Raw genomic sequence first — 23,334 nt, 5'->3', positions numbered from 1 at the left:
AAAAAAAAGTGACCTAACTCTAGTTAAAAATGGTTTCATCTACATCTGCGAAAAATGATGATCAATTTATATATCACTTCATTAATTTTTCCAATATTTCTTGAAAATGGTGATGATTCTTCATAGGAATAGCTACAGGCTAAGTTTGAAACTTCTCAAATCAGTTCCTTTTGAATTATTCATAGGAGGAAATCACTCTAGATAACCAGAGAAAGAAAAAACCCAATCTCTTGGTTTCCATAAGTCAAAAATAACTGAATCAATTATTTTTAACTTGAAATGAAATCACACTTTAAAAATATTTCCAATGTTTCTTTCTGATGATTCTCAAGTGGGAGGGGGAACCTTAGAAAACAGAGGGCTCCGATGAAATTCAGCAATTCCTTCAATTTAAATGCCAACTCTATGAAAGCCACTGTTATAGGAGCTGATAGGAACACAAAGGAGAAGAAGGCACATTTCATGCCTTCAAGAAACTTTAAAATCTTGTCTGGGACTTGAAATGCACACAAATAATTACAATGCATATTAGAACAGAAAGTGCCTTCAAAACATGCCATAAAAATAACTGACATTTGTATGGTGCTATATACTGGGTGTTCCAAAAGTTTTCATGTAGTTTTAAGCTGCTGAAGTTTTAATATAAGTTTTTAGTGTACTTTTAAGCTGTTAAAGCTTTATCATAAGCTTTAACAGCTTAAAACAGCACTAAGACTTTTGGAACCCCTGTATATAACATTTGAACCTTACAACAACCCTTTGAGGTAAGTACTAGATGTTTTATTAGTCCCATTTTACATATGGGAAAACTGAGGTCGAGAGAAGTTAAGTTTATTCCCCAAAGTCAGGACCAAGGCTAGTAGGTTCCCAGTGCAAATTTTGAACTTGGTCTCCGTAATGTCCACTACAGTCCTCTATCTCCTGTAGCAAATCACCTCCAATAAAGGGCTATGTTGGTTCAGCCAATAGAGAGGTTACTCCTGGCTACAGAAAACTTGGATGGTTCTATGGAGGAACTAGGTCTTTAAAATGGATAGGATTTGGACAGGTGGATTTGGGGAAGGGAAGAGCATTCTAGATAGAGCGACTAGCATGACAAAAAACTGAAAGGGAAGGATGTTTGGAGGACCCAAATGTTGTATTTTTTTTTGGTTACTATGTGTTTGGTATTGTCCTGATTTCCTCAGAAGACATATCTGTCTACTCAGCTGATTCCATACAATGCTTGACCCATCACTACCAGGAGACACACTGGCAAGGAGTTAGAGCAATGGACTTAGAGTCAACAAAACCTGTGTTCAAATCCTGCCTCAGATACTTACCAGCTTTGTGACTCTGAGCAAATCACTCCTCTGCCTGGGCTTGTTTCCTTGTCTGTAAAATGAGAGTATTGGTTTCAAAAGTCCCTTTCAGCTCTAAATCTATGATCTTATTTTCTATGATACTGTGATCCCAATTCTTATAGGTATTACAATGTCCTTTGTCAACAGGACATAATCACTCCAGGTAAAGACATGTCATGGTCCACTACCACCTTCTCCCAATTAACATTTTCTTTCTATTTCAAGGAACGCAAGTTTCCCAAATTCGTGTCCAAAGAAATGGAGAATATGTACATTGAAGAGTTGAAATCATCAGTCAACTTGCTAATGGCAAACTTGGAAAGTATGCCGGTATCGAAAGGAGGTGAATTCAAGCTTCAGAAACTGAAACGAAGTCATAACACATCAATCATTGACATGGGAGAAGAGAATGAAAACCAACTCTCCAAATCAGACGTTGTGCTGTCCTTCTCCTTGGAGGTAAGAGCCCCAAGAATGCAAGCTCTGGATCAAAGTGGGAAGAACAGTGTGATTGAAATGCAGGACAAATGATACCTTCTGTATCTACTATTAAAATAGGAGCTAGATGGAGCACAGATCAAGCAACTTGAAATTATTTCCTTAGGGCTAGAAAGGATATTTTTGAGGAAATTTTTATTTTTTTTGTTAGGCAATGGGATTAAGTGACTTGCCCAGGGTCACACAGCTAGTAAGTGTTATGTGTCTGAGGCCGGATTTGAACTCAGGTCCTCCTGAATCTAGGGCCAGTGCTCTATCCACTGAGCCACCTAGCTGCCCCTAGGAAATTTTTCAATGTTTTATTATCTTTTGTTTTTATAATCATGTTCATTTCTGAATATATCCCTCCACCCATCCCCTACTCAAGAACTCATCTCTTGGAACAACCAACAAAAAAAAAAAAAACAGAAAAAGAAAGAGGAAAAAACAGTCAGCAAAACCAACCTAACATCAACTAAATATGATGATGTATACAATATTCCACACTCATAGTTCCCCACTTTTGCAAAGAAGTAAAGGAGGGACTTTTTTTCCAATTTTCTTCATGGCCAATCCTCTTAGTCATTATAATTACACAATGCAAACATCAGTTTGAAGGATGCTCTATTAAGGCCAGTCTTCTGCTAGGATTGGAAGGAGTAATTCCAAAGTAGTAAGAAAGTTCTTTGTAAAGTCCTTGATACATTAAATACTTTTAACACTGTAGTAATATGATTTCTAAGCACAATGGAAACAATTCTTAGTTGTTTTGTTAATAATAAGCAGTGAATTTCCTCCTTACAGTTTCTATCCTCCTTATCATAGGACATGATTGATTTCAACTAAGCTAGCCATTGTTTTCTGTATTTCAGTATCTGAAATAAGAAAGCATTGTGTATGTTTGCAAAAATGCAAGGGTTCAATGGCTTGATCACTTATTCTTTTGATTGTATTTCCTTCATTTAATCACTTTCCCTATGAGAGCGAAGTGTATTAGAAATGCTTATTGAATCCCATTTCTGCCAGTTATTGGACATTTGACTCTAGGAAAATCCCTTGGCCTCTCTCAGCCTCAGTTTCCTCATCTGCAAAATGAGGACAATAGAATCTACAGCAGGTCCATCATAGAATTACTATGAGAGCACATATTTAAAGCACTTCTCTAACCATAAAATACTAGATAAATGTCATGGTTATTAAATGCCATTGTTGAATTGTCTTTATCATACCTAAATGATTAAGGATTCAAACTATATTAGGGAGAAAGAAGCAAGAATCCTGTTGGAATAATTTCTACATGTCTAATGTAGAATTTTAAAGGATAAAATTTATTTTGAGGGGAATAGCCATAAGTCATACTGTGAATTAACCACGGGAAACATATTTTCCATATCCAGACCGAATCAGCTTAGTAACATTACAGAATGTTTTCAAAATGCATTTTGCAGTCAGAGGATAAAGGGTTGAATTAAATGTAGAACACTTGGTGTGTGAAAATCTGCAGTCAAATTTCACAGAAACCTTCTTTTTTTTTCAAATGCCACTTCCTGAGCTTCTCTTAGGTGTCTTTGCATTTGATTATTACCAATGAAAGATGACATTTTATCCCTCATTGCCTCCTGCATTCCTGTAGGAAAATTATTGGCTTATTGGTTTTCATAAAGCTTTTCCATTTTCATTTTCCTAGCTCCTTTCTCTGCAGTTACTGATTTTATCAACTCCAGTTCATGCTTGTTTAGATTTTAGACGAGTGTTAGTCCAACAGCTATCCCATGTGGGTATGATTATAACAGCCTTTTAACTTGTAAGTACAAGTACACAAATACCCCAGGGGTCACTCACAACTTTTTAATTAGAAGATTATCAAATAACACATTGTTCAGAAACTGTGTCCAAGAGTGTCTGTGTGCCTGTGTGACTGGAGGGGGGGTTGGGGGATAGGAGAGAATTAATAGATGGACTTTTATGAACACATTCAAAGTAAAGCAAAGGAAAAAGATTAGCACAATGACTGCAACAATGTAAATAGAACAGCAACAAAAAGAAAATGAAACTGAATGTTGTGAATTACTCATTACATATAATATGTATATGATATATACAATATTATATATGAATATATTATATATATAGTAATATCATATGCAAGTACTTTATAAAGGGTAAGATGCCATAGAAATGTGAGATGTTCTATACACGAACACACACACATATGTGATAACAAAGTTTAACCCAAAGTAGAGAAGAAAAAAAATGCATCTGAAGGACTATGAGTGTGAAATATTGCATTTATGTCAGAGTCAGTTGATATGTTAGTTTTGCTGAATCACTCAATTTTTCTCTTTATTTAAACTTACTGTCTTAGAAGGCATGGCTCTCTGGATTCGAAGGGGGCAGGATACACTGAGAAATTAAAGTGATATAAAAATATTACATTGTAATAATTTTAAAAGAATCATCACGTTGCACTACTTGGGAGATAGATAGAAGACTGGTCTTGATTACTTTGTCTACCTAAGCAACAACATTCCCTTAACAGTTGGCAAAGGGCTTTGAGATGTATGCCATTTGGGGATCACTTGAAGAAATTGAGGACATTTAGCGTAGTGGAAAAAGATTTTGTGTGGGAGAAGTCATGAAAACACAGACTTTCAAATATTTGAAATTATCTCTTCCCTGGGAAAGAGACGTGACTTTCATTCTTAGGCCAAGATAGCCAAATCAGAGGCAATCAGTTAAATTTGCCAAGACACAAGTGTAAGCTTGGTGAAAGGAAAAAACTCTTTCCATGTGGACCTATCCAAGAATAGAATTGACTACTTCTCCCTGGTATTCTTCAAGTGAGGGCTAGATGGTCACTTGCTGAAGGAATTATGGGGTGGGAGAGGATTCTCATTCATATATAAGTTGAAATAAATGGCCTTTCCAATTCAAAGATTCTGAAAAAGCACCTACTTGCCCTTGAAGAGTTTGATTCACCAGACCAGGAATGCCAGGGTGCCGACCTTTCTATTTTGATTGTTGAGCCATGAGTGATCTTAGAGGAAAAGAGAGGTGCCTCAGTACTAGAGATATCAAATGTCTATTTCTAATGAAGAAAAGAAGGCAGCTACTTTGATCTATACACCAGTGAACTTAACTTGAATTCCTGGCAAAATTCTAGTATGAATTATTAAAAAGATTTATCAGTCTTGGGAAAGGGAAATATTGATCACTAAGAATCATCATGGGTTCATTAAGAACAGATCATAGCAGACTAAAGTTTTTTTTTTATTTTAACCAAGTTGCTATACAGTTAAATTGTAGAGTTGCTATAGATAGTATCTATTTGAGTTTCAACAAAACATTTGACAAAGTCATGCTATCTTCTTGAATAAGATGAAGTGACGTGGCATCTTGCTGTAGTCAGATGCATTCAAAACTGGTCAGATGTCAAGATCAAAGAGAAGTGACTAATGAAGTGATGTTGACCTAGATAAAGGTCTCTAATGCTGTGCCTCAGGGATCTATTCTTATCTCTGTCTTGTTCAGTTTGTTTTTTTAATCAATGATTTAGATGAAGGTATATAAATGGCACTCCTATCAGGTTGGCAGACAATGTAAATCTGAGACAGGAATTATTAACACATCGACTGTCTGAATTGCAGCCCCAAAATGTCTCAACAGGTTGTAAGAAAAGACAAAAACTAGTAAGATGAAATGGAATTAGAATAAAAAAACATTGTGCTTTTTACAGAAAATTAACTGGAGTATAGTAAGACAATAGTTCATTTGAATAAGGCCAGTGGATTTAATGGATCACCACCTCAATGTGAGTAAACATCATGATATAACAGGCCAAAATGGTGACGCAAATGTAAGCTGCATTATCTAAATTATAATGTGGAGAACAAAGGAAGTGGTCACCTTCAGTACTCTGTCATGGTCAGACTACATCTAGAGTAACATCTTTGGGTGCCACATTTTATGAACATTGCCAAGCTGACATATGTCAAGAGATAGCAACCAGGTTGGGAAGGGGACTAGATGCCATTTGATTTGAGAATCACATGAATGAACTGAGACTGTTTGGCCCAGAAAAGAGACCATTTGGTGGTAGAGTTGAGGAGAGAGGCGAGGGACATAATGCTGCCCGTCAAATGTAGAAAAGGAGTTAGACTTTTCTGTTAGGACCAAAAGGACAAGAATAGGAAAACCATATGGAAGGTTCAAAGAGTTTCAGCTTAACATAAAGAAAAGCTTTGCAGGAATTATAACTGCCTAAAATTAATCTGGTTCTGGATTTCATGGAAAAGCAATACTGATTCACGGCCCGATGCTCATTACTAGGTTACTAACGATATGCAAACCACAAGTAGGGCATACATATATCAAAGAAAGTCACAGAGAAGTGACTAAATGATTTATTGCCTCTGTGGACTCAGAAGAGGAAACAAGTCTCACCAGTAATCAGTGAAACATACCACCTCCAGAGGTAGTAAGATCCTTATCTCTCTGGCTATGAACCAAAGCAAGTCTAGTCTCCTTTTCAAATGACAGCCCTCTTGAAGATACTTGAAGATAGATATCATGAATGAACCTCCTAAGCCTTCTCTTTAGCCTGAGTATCCCCATTTCTTTCAAAACTCATCCTTATAATATGGACAAGAAGAGCCAGCACAATTTGGGTTTCCCTCCTCTGGATGCTTACCAGCCTGTGGTGCCCAAAATGGATGACAGTATCCAGATATGGCTGTTTTGTTATCCTTTGTGCCACAATAATTTCCCATAACATTCATGTATCACAGTTTGTTCAGCAATTCCCTAGTTGATGAACAATCACCTTGTTTCTGATTTTTCTCCTCCTCCTCCAAAGAGTACTGGTACAAATCCTTTTTCATATGTAGACTTTTGTTCCATCATTACCTTCATTAAGGTATATGCTTAGCAGCAGAATCTCTAGGTCAAAAGATGTGAACAGTTTAGTGACTTTTCTTATTCCATACCAATTTTTTTCCAGAATAGTTATGTCAATTAGCCATTCATTCCACTAAACCTTCCAACATGAACTACTGGTTTTTTTTATCATTTTTGCCAGTTTGATTGGCCAAATTTTTTAAGGACCTTTTCTCATTAATATTCTTCCTTATCCCACAGTAGATGCAGGCACCGATATTGGAGATGACTAGTGAATTCTGTGTGTCAATTGTTCTACTGTTTTTCTTTTCCCTTCATAGGTTGTGATCATGGAAGTTCAAGGCCTAAAGTCCTTGGCCCCCAATCGCATTGTGTATTGCACCATGGAGGTAGAAGGAGGAGAAAAACTACAGACAGACCAAGCTGAAGCTTCCAAGCCAACGTAAGTTATGTGCTCTGTGGCTGCCCTTCCAGGGTGCTCTGGGGATAGGAGGTTATTTCGTAGGTGGGCTATGGTGGACTGCAATGCTAGTCGCTACACATTAGGTCTTCTAAGGAATCCTTTCTAACCTCAGATTCGTTTTTAAAGGTAATTTTTGACCACATCATTTTTCATCTGAAAGCTATGGACAAGATGTCTTCTCTTTCAAGGCAGAGAAGACAAAATAGGAAACTCAGTAGCAACACTTTCATCAACCCCATAAGGAAAGGCATCTCTTTTCAAATGGAATACTTTATTTAATATATGGAATACTATTTTCAAATACTTGATTTTATGGAACACTTCAAATGGAATACTTTATTTAAACATCTTAGGAACTGCCTGGTACCACTTTCTTTCCTGAATGTAACTCACCAACAAAAAAAAAATAAATGCAACACTTTTAACCTTAAAAGTTGTTGAATTTATAATTTAAATTTATCATTGTAATTGTTGAATAACATGTGACTATAGCAACATAAAAATATGGGTAAGGCATTTTCCTCTATATGCTACCTACAAAGATATAAATCAATGGGTCAGTCCATCAACAAGCATTTAAGTGCTTGATATGTGCCAGGCACTGATTTCAGCACTGGGGATACAAAGAAAGGCAAAAACACACCCTACAGGAGCTTATACTTTAATGGGGGAGACAACTTTGAAATAGCAAGGTACTGCAAGATACTTCTCATTTAGTGATTGTGGCCTCCCTTTGTATACAACACTCCAACTTCCTACTCTGAGAATTTTGACTGTCTATTCCCCTATGCCTAGAATTCTCTCCCTCTTTGCCTCTGCCTTCTGACTTCCCTGACCACATTCTAAAAGGAGCCTTTCCTGGTCTTCCTCATATCAGTGCCTTCCCACTAAGTCTCCAGTTTACCTTGTGTATATTTCATTTGTACATTGTTTTATGCGTGCTATTTCCTCCCATTAGAGTGTGAACTCCTTGAGGCCAGGGACTATTTTTGCCTTTCTTTGTATCTCCAGAGCTTAGCATGAAGCCTCCCACATAGCAGGCACTTAATCACTGCTTTTTTACTTGACTTGTTCATGAAATTGATGGAAATCTTGGAAGAGAAGGCACTAGCAGCAGGAAGGACTGGGAAAGGCCTCTTATACAGAAGATGGTATTTGAACAGAGTCTTCATGAAAGCCAGGGAAGGTAAGAAGTGAAGATGAGGAGGAAGGGCATTGCAATAATATGGGAACAGCCACTGAAAAGGCACAGACTTAACTGTGGAAGGTTTGGTACTCTGGGCAAAATACATTTGTTTCAGGACATTAATTCAACCATATCTTAAGCACGTTATGTGCTGAAGAGTCCTAGGTGTTGTAGCTGCAAAGGCAAGGTGAAAATGGTCATTGTCTTCAACATTCATTTAGAAAGGTCATGAAAAGATGAAAGGGCATGAACAACTAAGGGGTCAACCCACTAATAGGAATGTATTAAATACTTCCTATTTGCCAGGCATTGTGCTAAGACCTGGGGAACTCTTGCCCAAAGGAGGAAGGCAAAGATTTGCCATAGAAAGTACCACTAGAATTGAGCCTTGAAGGAATCTAAGGATTCTAAGAGGTGAGGAGGAAAAATATTCCAGGAATTATGGACCGCATCTGCAAAGACATAGAGGCAAGTGATGGAATGGTTGATTTGGGGAGCAACAAATAAGCCAGTTATTCTGAAACATAGGGTACGTGAAAAGGAATCATGTAAACTAAGACCACAAAAGTAGGCTGAAACAAGACTATGAGGGGCTTTAAAGGTGAAACTGAGAAGCACTTTTTTTTTTCCTGAAGGCAATAAGGACTCATCAAAGATGTTTGAGTAGGGTAGTGATATGTTCAGAATGGGAGTGTAATAAGATTATGTTAGCAGCTGTGTGGAAGATGGATCTGATATGGGAGAGACAGGAAGCAGAAAGGAGACTTACAATACTCCAGGAAAAAGTTGAGGAGGGATTGAATTAAGATGGTGGCTGCGTCAGTAGAGAGAGGCGATGGGTAGTGGAATTCCTAGATCTTGAAGGTTCTTAAGAGAGGTCATCTAGTCCATCCATCTCTGTGCTTTAGAACTCCAGTTACTTACTCACTATTCCAATCTAATGAGAATTCTATAAGGCTTAAACTTGAACCCTGCCCCAAAGTTATTATTCAATGTGGGAGATCATAAGTAACTGTGTGCTTAAGCAGGAATGACTTGGACAAAGCACTTGATGTCTATCATGCTGATACTGGGACATTGTAATCCATCATAAGTTTATTTCAAGGAGTAAGCCAAGTCCTACTTAATGAGTCAAATTAATGAGTAATTAAGTGGGGAAATGAAATGTAGTTTTTGCTATTTGTTCACACATTTTCAATTCCCTCTCATGCTATTCCAGCTTCAAATTAGCAAGTAGTGAAGTTTCATTTTTTCCCAGTGACAAATTCCCCGTTCCTTAGGCAAGAATGGCATATCCTGGCAGATTTTCTGTGTTATCATGATATGTTGCAGCTACATATTTTGAGGAGTGGGAAAATATTTGGTTCCCATAGTGGTCAATTCATTTAGCTAAGAGCCCTGAAATAATGTTCCAAAGAAAAGAGAGAGAGAGAGAGCTGGGACAGTGTGGGCACACGGCATCCTCATTTGTGTGGAAGTATCTCTGATCCAAGTATTCCAAGATCAATCCATAATAATTCAGTAAGGATCAGGGAAGAAGAGGAAGGCTCAAAGAAGAGGTGAAAGAATAAGGGGAAGGAAGAAGGGGCAAAGAGGTAGAAGAGGAAGAAGAAAAGAAAAGGAGAGGAGAAAGAAGGGGGAAGAATAAAAGGGAGAAGTGGAGAAGGAAGAGGAAGAAGGCAAAGAAGTAAGAAGATAAGAAGGGAGAAGAGGAGTGGAAGGAGAAGAACAGGAAAAGGAGAGGAAAAGCAGGGGAATAGGAGTGATGGGGAAGAAAAGAAAAAGGAGAGGAAGAAGAGAAAGAGAAATAGAGGAAGAAGAGGAGGCAAATATTGTAACATTTATGGGAACCATCTAATATTTGTGAGTTGCTTTACCTATATTATCTCATTTGATACCAAGAGTAAACATAGTTTCTAGTTTGGTCATTTAGTTCAAAATAGTCTTGATAATGTGTTCTCACTTTTATACCATTTTATACAGTTGAACAAATGGAGTGGGGAGTGAGGGTGGGAGAGGGGATCTTTGTCTCTCAGCCAGATTGGAGCTGCCACCACTCTATCAATCATCGAGGTGCTAAGTGTTGGTTGTTTTCATGCATCCCTGTGCCAGGACTCCCTTCTCTGTATTGTTCTTCTCCCCCTCCTTCTTTGCCTCCTCCTCCTCCTTCACTAGCCAAGATTGAGTCTCAAAACATGTGTCTCACTGTGATACTTCCCTGAGAGCACTATTGTAAGGAAGGTGCCTGGTTTCATTTAACACCCCAAATAGAGCAGTCATCTGCCAGTCCTTAAGCGAACACTGATCTGAAGAAGGTAAATCCCCACCTAGGGAGCCATGAGGCAAGTCCTGAATTGGGGCAAAGGGGAGAGAGGAGGTAGGGGCTACATCAAAGTATAAGCTGAAAATCCAGGCCACCCTGGCACAGAGATCCTCGTCAAAATCCAAGGCATTGAGACAGCAGAAAAATCAAATGGCTGGAAGGTTATGTAGGAGGCCATGTTTTCCAAGTCATTTCCCTAGGAATTTGCATTTCTTAGTGTAGGGAATTTTGAACCTTTAACTGCTACGTGTGGAGTTGGCTTTCTCTTATTGCTTCTAAAATTACATGTTTCAATCTTGTAATGTAAAAGGAAAGCATTTTATAAACCTCAAAGTACCGAGTAATTGTCAATGGGAGATAAATGGGCTAAGCATTGGATATAGAATCAGAAAGACCTGAGTTGGAGCCCTTTCCTCTGACACTTGCTAGCTGGGAGATAATAATAAGATAATAGGGATAATAGGCCAGTCACCTCACTCTCAGGGGGCCTCAGTTACCAACTAAATTTCAATATAATGCCATCTGGTAAAACATAACATTTTCATAGGTAATTCAACTACTTTAAGGCAGGCAGTATGGTATAATTAGGAAGAATCTAGATTTGGAATAAGAAAGGCATGGATTCAAATCCCACCTCAAATACTTACAAGCCATGTGAAAGTGGGCAAGTGACTTAACCTCTGGGAGCTTCAGGTAGCCCTCTAGGACTTATCCATTTAGTTAAGTACAGTGTAGGAATACTATCTCTAAAGAAAGATCTAAAGGACTTTTGGCTGCCTGATGGGAAAATGCAAGAAATGAATCAATGTTCTTGCCAACGTACAGAATAAGGAGGAATGATATATGTCACATATATCATTCCTCCTTATTCTGTATATATATATATGTGTGTGTGTGTGTGTGTGTGTATGTGCATGTATATATATATACACATGTATATGTATATATGTATATGTGTGTGTATGTTTATGTATATATATATATATATATATATGACTCAATGATATATAAACATGAAACAATACCCCTTCACACACACAATTCATCCAGTCAGCACTGACCTTCTGGCTTTTCTCTGTACAAAACACTCCATGTCCTTCCTCTATGACTTTGTCCAGGCTTTGCCTCACTCCTAAAGTGTTCTCTCTTCCCCTCTACCTCTAAGAATTCTAGTCTACCTTTAAACACAGTTCCACTGCCAATTCCTACATGAGCTCTTCCCTGATTCCCCTTGTTTTTAAGGCTGTAAACCACTGATTTCACCTCAGAAAAAAATGCAAGCTTTTTAGTATAGAGCCTCTCTTGTTTTTGTTCCTGTATTAGTGAACCAATCATCAAGTATTTCTGAATCACTTACTACATGTAAAGAAGCAGCATTCCATAATGGAATCCAGGAAGACCTGGGTTCAGACATGCCTCTGATATGTAAGAAACTGTGTGATCATGGGCAAGTAACATGATTGTTGAGTGCTTTCAGTGACTCTCTAAGACCATACATTTCTAAGATGGTGCCATACTGCATTAGTAGAGGGAATGCCCTCATTGGGTAGTTCCAGTCCATATGTATAAGATTTTGTACTAGGTTCTGGAGGTTCAAAGATAAAAGGGAACTTACAGCCACAGAATGGTGCAAAGTGCCACACATTGTTGGCACTTAATAAATGTTTTGTTGAATTTAGAGATTCCTCTAGCACCTTGTTTAGCATAGATAAGAGAGGGGGCAAAGCCAGACATCTCAAGACCAGCCAAGATATGCTGGAGGATGTCCAGCCTCGATATGGTGAAGGTCTAGCCTCCAGTGGTGGCTAAGGAGGTGGAGAAGAATGGAAGTGCTATAGGGGAAGAATGAGCAGTAACTGATAAAAGATATGGGAGCCAAAAGGGAGAGAAGTATCTGAAGTCTCTCTGAGAGTTCAAATCTGGAGAACCAGAAAGACAATACATTTTTTGGTAATGGAAAAGTCTATCTGGGGTGCCTTTATAGGATGAGTTCAGTAATCAAACTATTCCACGAACATCTGAAACTAGAGTTCAGTGTAAAGATGCCCTGGAAACTACTGAAGATGGGATACTAGAGAGAGGATATAGGTCAAAGCTGGGAATAGAAACTTATCTTCATATGGAAGGGGCTGGAACTCATTGGCCTTGGTTTAAGGTTGACCTTTCTAGTTGAGAGAGAGTTGGAGAAGAACAGAAGACCTAGATATGAGTCTTTGGAAGTTAAATCACCTTGTACAGCCAACATGCCATTGTACACAAAATACATGAAATTAAACAGAGGATATAATTCACTTCTTTATCTAAGACAAGGTCATGAAGCTTCCATTTCCTGGAGGGCACATGTCTAATACTTATATTTTCCTCAATGAACCTGTAGAGTATCTTGAGGTCCAGGATACCCTTTGAATGAGAAATGCTAGAGGCAATAAGAAAAGAAGCATTTGAAAAATTCTGATAAGAGAAGAGCCTACTTGAGTGAGGTCGCCATTTTGTGCTGACTTAATGGAAACTATTTTACACTGTAATGAAGTCTATGGTGCCAGTTGGCATTTTGTCATTTAACAAATTCATTACACCCTGACAAACCACGGCTTTCATAAAATATAAGTTTCATTATTATAGTGAATTAAAAAGTATGATCAAACTTCTTTCTGTCAAATTCCAAGGAAATGAGAAAAAAAAAATGCACCAGGCAGGAAGTTTTGCCTTCAGGCCTTTGACTATTTAAATGAGAATCTCATAAGTTAGGTAATTTTCAAGAAGCTAGAGTAACTGCAGCATCTTTTTTGTGTGAATTAAATATTTCATTCATATTAGGCAGAGGGCAATTTATTGTTTGCTTTTTATAAAAAAGAAATGGAGGGATGAAAGTTTTAGGTAGCTCAGGAAGGATCCTATATCATCAGTCCCAAAAGACAGGAAAAGAGATTGGATGTCCTAACTCCCCATGCAATGTCCTACACCTTAACTAATACCTCCTTCCTCACTTCTTTAGCTAGGTCTTGTAGAAGTGATCTTAATCAGATCATTTCACTTCTATGGCCTCAGTTTCCCCATCTGTTATTTATAGTGATCTGCACAATCCCTTCCAATTCAAGAATTCCATATTATTTTATTGAATTTCCCCAAACTGTTGTTCCTTCATATATAAATATAATGCTAGTAACTGACAAAAGTAATAATCAAAAGACAATCCTGTTGAGTATGTTAAGATGGGGATTTTTTTTTCAGGTATTTGTAACGGAATGAGTACATAGGCTTTTAAGTTCAAAAGACCTCAGTTAAAATATCGGTTCTGATATTAAATACCTTGTGACCTTGGGCCTCTGTTTCCTCATCTGTAAAGTGAGGAGATTAGAAAACATGACCTCTAAAGTCCCCCTATCTCTATAGCTATGATATGATCACTAGATGGCCACTAAGGTCCCTTCCAATTGTGAGATTCTCTGGTTCTAGTATTCATATATGAATTTCTTTTCTTTAAAAAATAGTTTTGATGCCTTTTGTATTCATAGCACATTGCTCCAAAAATACCCAATGCAGTGACCATAGCTGGCAAAGTATACAACATTCTGCCCAAGTTGCCCCTGCTTTAATAAATGTATTTCATTCAAGTGGGTTATTACAGACTTAATATTAAACATCAATGTAACAATTAATCTTAATCTGCAACTATTAACCTTTGAAGAAGTGAGTTTTTACATAGACATTCAAAACATTCTAAATTTTTAGGAGGAGATAGATGGCATTATTTGAGTGGAAGCCAAGTGGTGCAATGGATGGAGCACCAGGCCTGCACTCAAGAAAACCTGACTTCAAAACTACCCTTAACCCCTTACTAAGTGTGTGACCCTGGGCAAGTCACTTCACCTCTGTCTGCATCAGTTTCTTCAGCTGTAAAATGGAGATAATAATAGCACTGACCTCCTTAACCTCCCTTAGTTATTGTTAGGATCAAATAAGACCATATGTGAAAAGTGCTTTACAAATCTTGTTGTCATTCAATTATTTCAGTCATTCTCAGTTCTTCATGACCCCATTTGGGGTTTTCTTGGCAGAAATACTGGAGTGCTTTGTCATTTCCTTCTCCAGCTCAATTTACAGATGAGGAAACTGAGGCAAGCAGGCTTATGGTGACTTGCCCAGGGTCACATAGTTAATAAGTGTTTGAGGCTGGATTTGAATTCAGGTCTTCCTGACTCCAGACCCAGCACTGTATCCACTGTGCCATCTAGCTACAAAGATTACAAATTATAAAGTGTTATATAAATCCTTGGCATCATTGTCATCATCATCATCATTGTCATCATCTGTTCTCTGGGACTTCTATTGTTTTTCTAGCCTCTTTCTAATGTCATTTCCTTGGTATGGTTGTCACTGTGGATGTTTTTTTAGTTCTACTTTTAGTCTTTATAATTCTTCCCATTGCTCACTGAATTCTTTATATTTGTTTTTTCTTTCTGAACAGCCTAATTCTATTCATTCATATACCATAGTCTTTTCAACTCTTTCCCAGTCAATGAGCTACTATATTGTTTCCATTGTTTGGCTCCCACAGAGCATCTTGCTCTTAAAATTTTGAGATGTATTGGACCTTTGTTTCTTTGAGGCATATGCTCAAAAGCAGTATTGTTGGGCCAAGGGTATAGACAGTTTAATTACTTGTAATCACTCAATCAACAAGTATTTATTAAGTGCTTTTAATGTACTGGGAACTGTTCTAACACTAGAGATATAAAGAAAAAAGAAGGATGGCTATTCATCCCAAGGACCTTCCATTCTAATGGACAAGACTACATGGACATAGTAGATATATCCAAGATATATGCAGAGTAGATGGAAGGTACCCTAAAAGAAGAAGTAATAAGGGTGGGAAGGGCAGACTGAGAAAGGACTCCTGTAGAAGATAAAGCATGAATTGAGCCCTGAAGGAAGCCAGGGATTCTAAGAAGTAGAAGTATAGGGGATCAGCATTCTAGGCACAAGGGACAGCCAATGCAAAGGCTGGAAATAGGAAATGGAGGGTCAAGTATGAAGAACAGCAAAGAGGCAAGTGTAGATGCACCACAAGGTATGTGAAAAGGAATAATGTAAGAGAAAACCAGAGATGTAAGAATGGGCCAGGTTTTCAAGAACTTTAAATCACAAAGAGAGGAATTTTCTGACCTAAATGACATTCACTTCTTGAAGGAGAAAATGGTTCCATTGTAAAGGAAAACCTCTGGCGTATCTTGAAATTTGTGGGGCTAAATGATACAAATAGGTCAGAAGCACTGTGTCCATTTTCTTCTCTCTGGAAAAGGACTGTAAGGACAGGGGCAAAATTGGGACCATTCCAGGAGTGGAGAAGGAGACTGATCAAAAATGCATGGCAAGTCCAAAATGACCTACATGAATGACAATTTCAACTGCCTATAAATGAGAGGATACCTTCCATGGGATCAGCTTCTTGGCTGCCCTGGGATTCTGCTCCAGTCTCAAGTTCAAGGTCCAATTTTCAGTGCAATGGAGCTGCTTATAAAGTCATAACTTGAAGCCAGTGGAAACTTGGGCATGATTTCTCTAGCTTTTGCTCCAGAAGAAAATACTTATCTTCCTTTGGAAACATAGGCAGTCATCATAAATTAATTGAAAATACCAAACCCCAAAGACTGACACCTCCGTCTGCCACAATCCAAATTTCCTGAGCTCTCACAAGCTATGAATTACTGGAAGAAGCCAAATCACAGCCATGGGTTAATATGTTCTGAACCTGTCATATAGCATTCAAAGGATCAAGATTCTATGACTTTTCTGAGTGTATGTGTATGAATACATAAGTAACTGTGCGTGAGAGAGAGAACAGAGAAAGAGAAAGGGAAGGAGGGAGGGAAAGAGGCAGGGAAAGAGAGAGAAGGAGGGAGGGGGGAGAGAGAGAGAGAAAGAGAGAGAGAAGGAAGAAGAAGAAGAAGAAGAAGAAGAAGAAGAAGAAGAAGAAGAAGAAGAAGAAGAAGAAGAAGAAGAAGAAGAAGAAGAAGAAGAAAATGGAAAAGAGAAGAGAGGAAGGAAGGGAAAAAGAAAGAGAGAGAGAATGTGTGTGTGTGTGTGTGTATTTCTATGTCTCTGTGCAGGATAGATGGAAGAGTAGCCACCCACCAGACTACGTGTGCTGAGCAGAGCCATGGGAGGGTGGCTGTAAAAGTAGCCAAGTGCCTGAGCAAGCAATTGATGGTCTGTCAATGTCAATTGTGTTGGATCCCACCCTGATACCTCCAGCAGCTCTGTATGTAACCTTGGATAAGCGACAACACTTCTCTGGGCCATAGTGTCCTCATCCCACACTGCCTGGCACATAGAAAGCCATTAAGAAATGCTCTCTCATTTTCTATCCATCTGTAAAAATAAGGGAGTTGTAGCCCTCTACAATCCTTTCTAACTTCAGCTCCCTGATGTTCTGACTTAGATGGTTTTGTGGACTTTGTCTGATTATCCTCTTCACATTATTTTTTGGAACTGAATCCAAGTCAGAAAGGGTAAGGCTAAAGAACACTGGACCTATGTTCCAATCTTGACTTACTATGTGACCTTGGGCAAGTCATAGGCAATTAGGTACCCACAGTGGATTAAGTGCTGGACCTAAAGTCAGGAAGACAGGAGTTCTCATCCTTTCTCAGATGCTTCCTTGCTCTGTGACAAGTCATTTAACCTCTTTCAGGCTTGTTTTTTTATCTTTAAAATGGGGAAAAGAATAGCAGCTATCTTGCAGGGTTTATCCTGAGGATTAACTAGGATAATATATGTCAAGCGCTTTGCCAAACTGTAAAGTGCTATGAAATGTTGGTTAATATTCCTTCACCCCTCCAGGCTTCAGTTTCTTCAGTTCTAAAATAAAGAAGTTGAACTAGATGGTGTTCAAAGCTCCTTCCAGCTCTAATCTTTGGGACTGTCATTTGTATTCATCTTCCTGAAAGCAGACTGGTAGTCCTCCAAACTTGGCAAGGCTGGTCCTTGGGACCGAACAAAATACTCCAGATGTCAAGATACTCTACTGTGGCAGAAAGTCCTATGGAGGCAGTTGTACCCAACATGAACCCCAAAGAATGAGGAGAATCAGGATGAATATGTGCTTCTTGTCCACCAGCACATCACCTGCATGACCTCCTTCCATCCAATCCAGCACCCTCACCATTCATCCTGGACTGCCACGGAACACCACCAACTGTGGAAATCACTAGAGTGATGATTTCCAAGAAACCTGGGAGGACTTGTATGAACGGATGCAGAGTGAAGTGAGCAGAACCAGGAAAGCAATTTAGACACTAACTACAACATTATAAAGAAAAATAATTTTGAAAGACTAAAGAACTCTGATCGACATAGTGCCCAACCACAGATCCAGAGGACTAAAGATGAGGAATGCTTTCTACCCATCTCTTGCCAAAGTGGTGATGGACTCAAGATGTAGAATAAAAACTACACTTCAGACATGTCCAATGTGGGAATTGTATTGGTTGACTGCATATTTATTACAAGGGTTTGATTTTCTTTTTTTTTTCAATTGAGGAGGGTTGGAGAAAATAAAAATAAATGCTTGTTGATTGAAAAAAAGAAAACAAGATGAAATATACATTTTTTTAAAAAGAAAACACTCATGAAAATACCCTTTGGTGTATTGATTTTTCAAAGGTGTCTTCCAAGATATAATAGTCCTCCAAATATATCATGGCCCTTTACTTACAGTCCTAAAAATGCTTTTGAGATACATTTACCATGCTTCCCAGTTTCTTTCCTGCTTTCCAATAGATCCCTTGCAGTACGACATGGTGCCCATTTTTCAAAGGGGAAAACAGCAACACTATGGGAAACAAACAAACAAAATATTAATCCAAGCTTCAGTTGTTTTAGCAAATGCTGCCAAATATCTGTCTATTTGAAGACCTCTGAGTGGTTTGTTTGCTTAGTTTCACCCAATTATTCTTTTTAAATCAGGTAGACATAAACACCAAGAGAAGAAATGACATATTTATTCCGCAAACATTTATTAAGTACCTACAGGGTGCCCAGGCAGTGGGCTAGGCCCTGGAAACACAAAACAAAGACTTTGACCTAAAGGAATTTATGTTCTTGAAGAGAATAAGGAAGAAGGGATAACGTGTACACAGAAAATTAAATATAAATAGATACAAGGTAGTCTTCTAGGGGAGAAGTACTAGAACCTGGGAACAGGGAAGAAGTTCAGGGAAGGAAAGTATCCCACAGAAGGTGTTCTTGGTGCTGAACTTTGAAGAAAGCTGAGAGTCCGAAGAGGGAGAGATGAAAAGAGAGGGCATTCTAGGCATGGGAGATGACATGTGAAGAGGCACGGAGAAGGCAAATGGGATTTTGTTTACAGAAAGCAGTAAGTAGGCCTTTTTTGTCAGTAACATAATGTGTATGGAGGAGAGGAATATGTAGTTATCTGGGAAAGGTAACCAAGAGTCAGGTTGTAAGGTCTTTAAAAGCCAACCAGATGAGGTTGCATTTCATCCTAGAGGTAATAGGGAGCCAGGCACTGAAGCTTCCTGACCCAGGGAATGATATAGTGCTTTAGGAATATGAATTTGGTAGCTGTGAAATGGGTGGGTTGGAGAAAAAAGTGATTGGAAGCTAGGAAGTCAATTAGAAGGCTACTACAATAATCCTACAATATGGCAACAAGTTGGCATAGTGGATGGAGGGCTGAACCTGGAATCAGGAAAACTCATCTTCCTGAACTCAAATCTAGTTTCAGACACTTACTAACTGTCTAGGCAATTCACTTAACCTGTTTACCTCAGTTTCCTCATCTATAAAATGAACTGAAGAAGGAAATGGCAAACCCCTCCAGTAAAGTGGGGTCACAAAGAGTAAGACATGAGTGAACTACAACAACAATACAATAGTCCAGGCTAAATGTGAAGAGAACCAGTATTCTTAGAGAGATGGGAGCCATGTAAATAGACAAAAGGAATGAATTCCAAATGTATCATGCAGAAAAAGTTGACACTTGTGGGTGGTGTTTGGGAAACATGGAGTCCCTGCGACAAACAAAAACAAAAGCCCATGAAAACATCAATTCCTACAGTCTATCTCTTAACCCTGCAATATCCAATACCCATCAGGCACTCACTAATATTTGCTGACTAAAAAAAAAAGTCCTATAGGAGTAGGGGAAGAATTCAGGATGACTCCAGGGTTGCAAACTTTCTGCAGGCAGCCTTTCTCAGCCCCTTCTAATTCTAGTGCCTTCTTCTGTTCATTATTTCCTATTTATCCTGTACATAGATTGCTTTGTACATAGCAAAAATTGTACATTTTTGTCCCCCATATTAGATTGTGAGCTCCTTGCAGACAGGGACTGTCTTTTGCCTTGTTTTTTTTTTTTGTATCATTGGGGTAGTAAAGGCAGCATGGCATAAAAGACAGAGCATTGGACTACAGATTCAAATCCTGCCTCAGGTACTAGCTATGGGACCCAAAACAACTTTCTTTGCCCCAGTTTCCACATCAGTGAAATGAGGGAGTTGAATTTGGCCTCTAAGGGCTCTTCCAGCCTTCAGTCTCTGATTCTGTGCTTTACCCATGCATAGTGAGTAAGACATGGATGATAATCTATCAAGTTACATAAACAAATGCTAGTTATTATTATTATTATTATCCAACAAAAGAAAATAAGATATGTAGGAGGACCTAGAAAGGACAATGTCACAAAAATAATCATAGCTAGCATTTATGGGGTGTCTTAAGGTTTGCCAGGTGCCTTACATACACATTATTAGCTCATCACCTCTTCACCACAGCCCTGTAAATAGATGCTGTCATTATCACCATCTTACAAATGAAAGAAACTGAGGCTTAGAGAGGACAAATAACTTGCTCAGGATCACACAGCTAGGCACTGTCTGAGGCAGGATTTGAATTCAGGTACTCCTGACTTCTGATCCAGTGCTCTATCCACTGCCAAGCTGCCTTGAAGAAGAACAAAAACAAAAACAGAAAAGAGTCTCTGGGAGGAGATGGTGCTCACTAGTATCAAATGATGCAGAGAGGTCAAGAAGTACAAGGACTGAGAAAAGTCGGTGGACCTAGGGCCTTCTTCCTAACTTCTAACCCTGGAAGATCCCTCTTCACCTGTGACCCCTTTCTCTGATGGGTCAGTTCCTCCTGGAACTTCCAAGAAAAGTGTCAAAGCCAACCATGTCCACTCCTTCACCCCTTTTTGGGCTCCACTTCTAACTCTCCAAACTTCTTTCTCCACCAGTCTCTGTCTCTGTCTCTGTCTCTCTCTTTCTCTGTCTCTGTCTCTCTCTCTCTCTTGCTCTCGCTCTCTCTCTCTTTCTCTCTGTCTCTCTCTCTCTTTGTGTCTCTCTGTCTCTCTCTTTACACACACACACACACACACACACACACCAGCTTCCTTTTGTGTTGTTTAACTGTGAACATAAATATTAAGAATATAAACTCCTTGAGGGCAGGGACTATCTTTCTGCTTGTACCTGTTTACTTAACTTGTTGACAACCCAAGCTCTTTCCCCTTCAAGGTGGAATTCACTTTATTTTGCAGTCACCATAGCATCACATATTTAGATCTGGAAGAGAATTAATCAAGCACAATTTCCTCAAGGTACTGAGGAAGAACTGGGGCCTGGAGAATGTAAGTGACTGGTCCAGGGTGATTCAACTCATAAGGGCCTGAGGCAGCCACAGCATTCATATTTTCCTGAATTCCAAATCTAGCACTCTGCCCATTGCACCATGCTAAGTAGGCAGGGAGAGCAGTGGTGTTTCTGAAGCTAAATGCAATCAGGCAGCTGAGTTTTAGGAAAAAATATATATTAACTAACATGCTCCATCTCTCTTTTCCTTTTTTTAGCTGGACACCCCCCCACACTCTGAGAATTTACATTTATGTGAGAATTATGTACTTACTATGGGAAAATGCACTTGTTTCCTCTTGTAGTGCCCTGCCCACAGTAAACACTGAATTAATGCTGACTAACTGCTTTCTAGTCCAGGAACATAAGGAGCTGTGTAAGGAGGTATGAAAAACTAGAAGATTTTATATATAATTTGTTTCCCCAGTGCCTGGTCCACGTTGTTGTTATTCAGTCATTTTTCAGTTGTGTCTGACTCTTCATGACCCCTTTTGGGGTTTTCTTGGCAGAGATACTAGAGTGATTTGCATTTCCTTCTCCAACTCATTTTACAGATGAGGAAACTGAGGTAAACAGAGTTAAGTGACTTGCCCAGGGTCATACATCTAGTAAGTATATGAGGCCAGATTTGAATTCAGGAAGATGAGTCTTCCTGACTCCAGGCCTGGCACTGTATGCACTGTGCCTCATGGCTGCCCCCCTCCATAGTAAGTATTTAATAAATGTTTGTCAGTCAGTCAACAAGCATTTATTTCACTTATTTGTTTGTTTATTTCTTTGAGCTCTTATTATGGGACAGGCACTATGCTAAGCAATGGAAAGAAAAAAGGCAGAAACTGGTCCCAGCCCTCAAGAAGTTTACATTCTGGGGCAGCTAGGTGGCTCAGTGGATAGATCCCTGGCCTTGAAGTCAGGAGGACCTGAGTTCATATCCGACCTCAGACCAAACACTTGACACTTACTAGCTGTGTGACCCTGGGCAAGTCACTTAACCCCACTGCCTAAAAAAAAAAGTTTACATTCTAATGGATTGTTTGACTAATGATTTTGAAAATCCTATTATTTAGAAGGTAATAAAGATGTGTTAAGAAAATAGTTAAGATCATCCCCTACATTCCAGAAACTCAGTTATCAAAAAACAGAATAAAAAATTGGGGGAGGGCTGGTGAATAGGGACACAACCCAGCCCCTATATATGTGGTAGAGAGTCCATAAATTTTTAGTTTGGTTTTTATCTTATGAGAAGACTTGAGGAAAGAGAAAAAGGAAGGGGCAGGTGTTCGGTCTCCTTTACTGCTCTTTCCAGAGTAGTATAATTGAGCTGTAATATAAATATTTGACGACTTTGGTCAGAAAAGGACTCAGTGCTCCTGGGCATAGTTGTGTATTACTGTGCTGTTTTTAGATTGTTTTTAACCTGCTGGGTCCAATTACTGGGTTCTATTCCAAAGCAATGCTAAGTCATTTTCTATAGCCAAATACAGCTCCAGTGTCTGGAGGCTGAGGAATATTGCTTTGAGATCTTTGGGGCCATCTGGGACCAAGAGATAAGTTCAAACATGTCAGCCATGCTATAAGCCCAGAACTGCTCTAGTCCCTGGAAATGAGCCCCTCTGGACTGAAGATTCTGGGGCAAAATGATTTTCCTAGAACCTCAATGATCTGCTCCAAGGTGGGACTTAATTATTTGTCTTTGTTACTGGGTGAGAGGGAAGGTATTAGATAGAAGCAGCATGGCACCAGGAAAGGGGCACCGAATATGGAGTAAGGACTTGAGGTTACCTTACTACATGTGCGACTTTGGTTAAAATTTGTTTTTAATTTCTCTGGGCCTCAGTTCCTTATTCTGTAAAATGAGGAGGGGGGCAGACTAAATGACCTCTGAGGTCTTTTCCAGCATTGATCCTATGATACTCTCTTCTGAAAAGAAGAAGAAATAGAAGAAACAAGAAGAAGAAGAAGAAGAAGAAGAAGAAGAAGAAGAAGAAGAAGAA

The 23,334-nt window shown here is 38.9% G+C and overlaps 1 protein-coding gene across 2 annotated transcripts in view; it reads left to right on the top strand.

Annotated features, from left to right (window-relative positions):
- Nucleotides 1-23,334, top strand: part of CADPS (calcium dependent secretion activator) — a 464,921-nt gene that overhangs the window by 139,913 nt on the left and 301,674 nt on the right. For both annotated transcript variants that reach the window (XM_027864021.1, XM_027864023.1), the window contains exons 4-5: nucleotides 1,569-1,802; nucleotides 7,037-7,158. In XM_027864021.1, coding sequence (XP_027719822.1) covers nucleotides 1,569-1,802; nucleotides 7,037-7,158 — 356 coding nt within the window. The remainder of the gene's footprint in view (nucleotides 1-1,568; nucleotides 1,803-7,036; nucleotides 7,159-23,334) is intronic.

This window comes from Vombatus ursinus, unplaced genomic scaffold (genome assembly GCF_900497805.2).
Source record: "Vombatus ursinus unplaced genomic scaffold, bare-nosed wombat genome assembly UNPS02014773.1, whole genome shotgun sequence".
Classification (NCBI taxonomy): domain Eukaryota; kingdom Metazoa; phylum Chordata; class Mammalia; order Diprotodontia; family Vombatidae; genus Vombatus; species Vombatus ursinus.
This window is presented reverse-complemented; position numbering and strand designations above follow the sequence as displayed.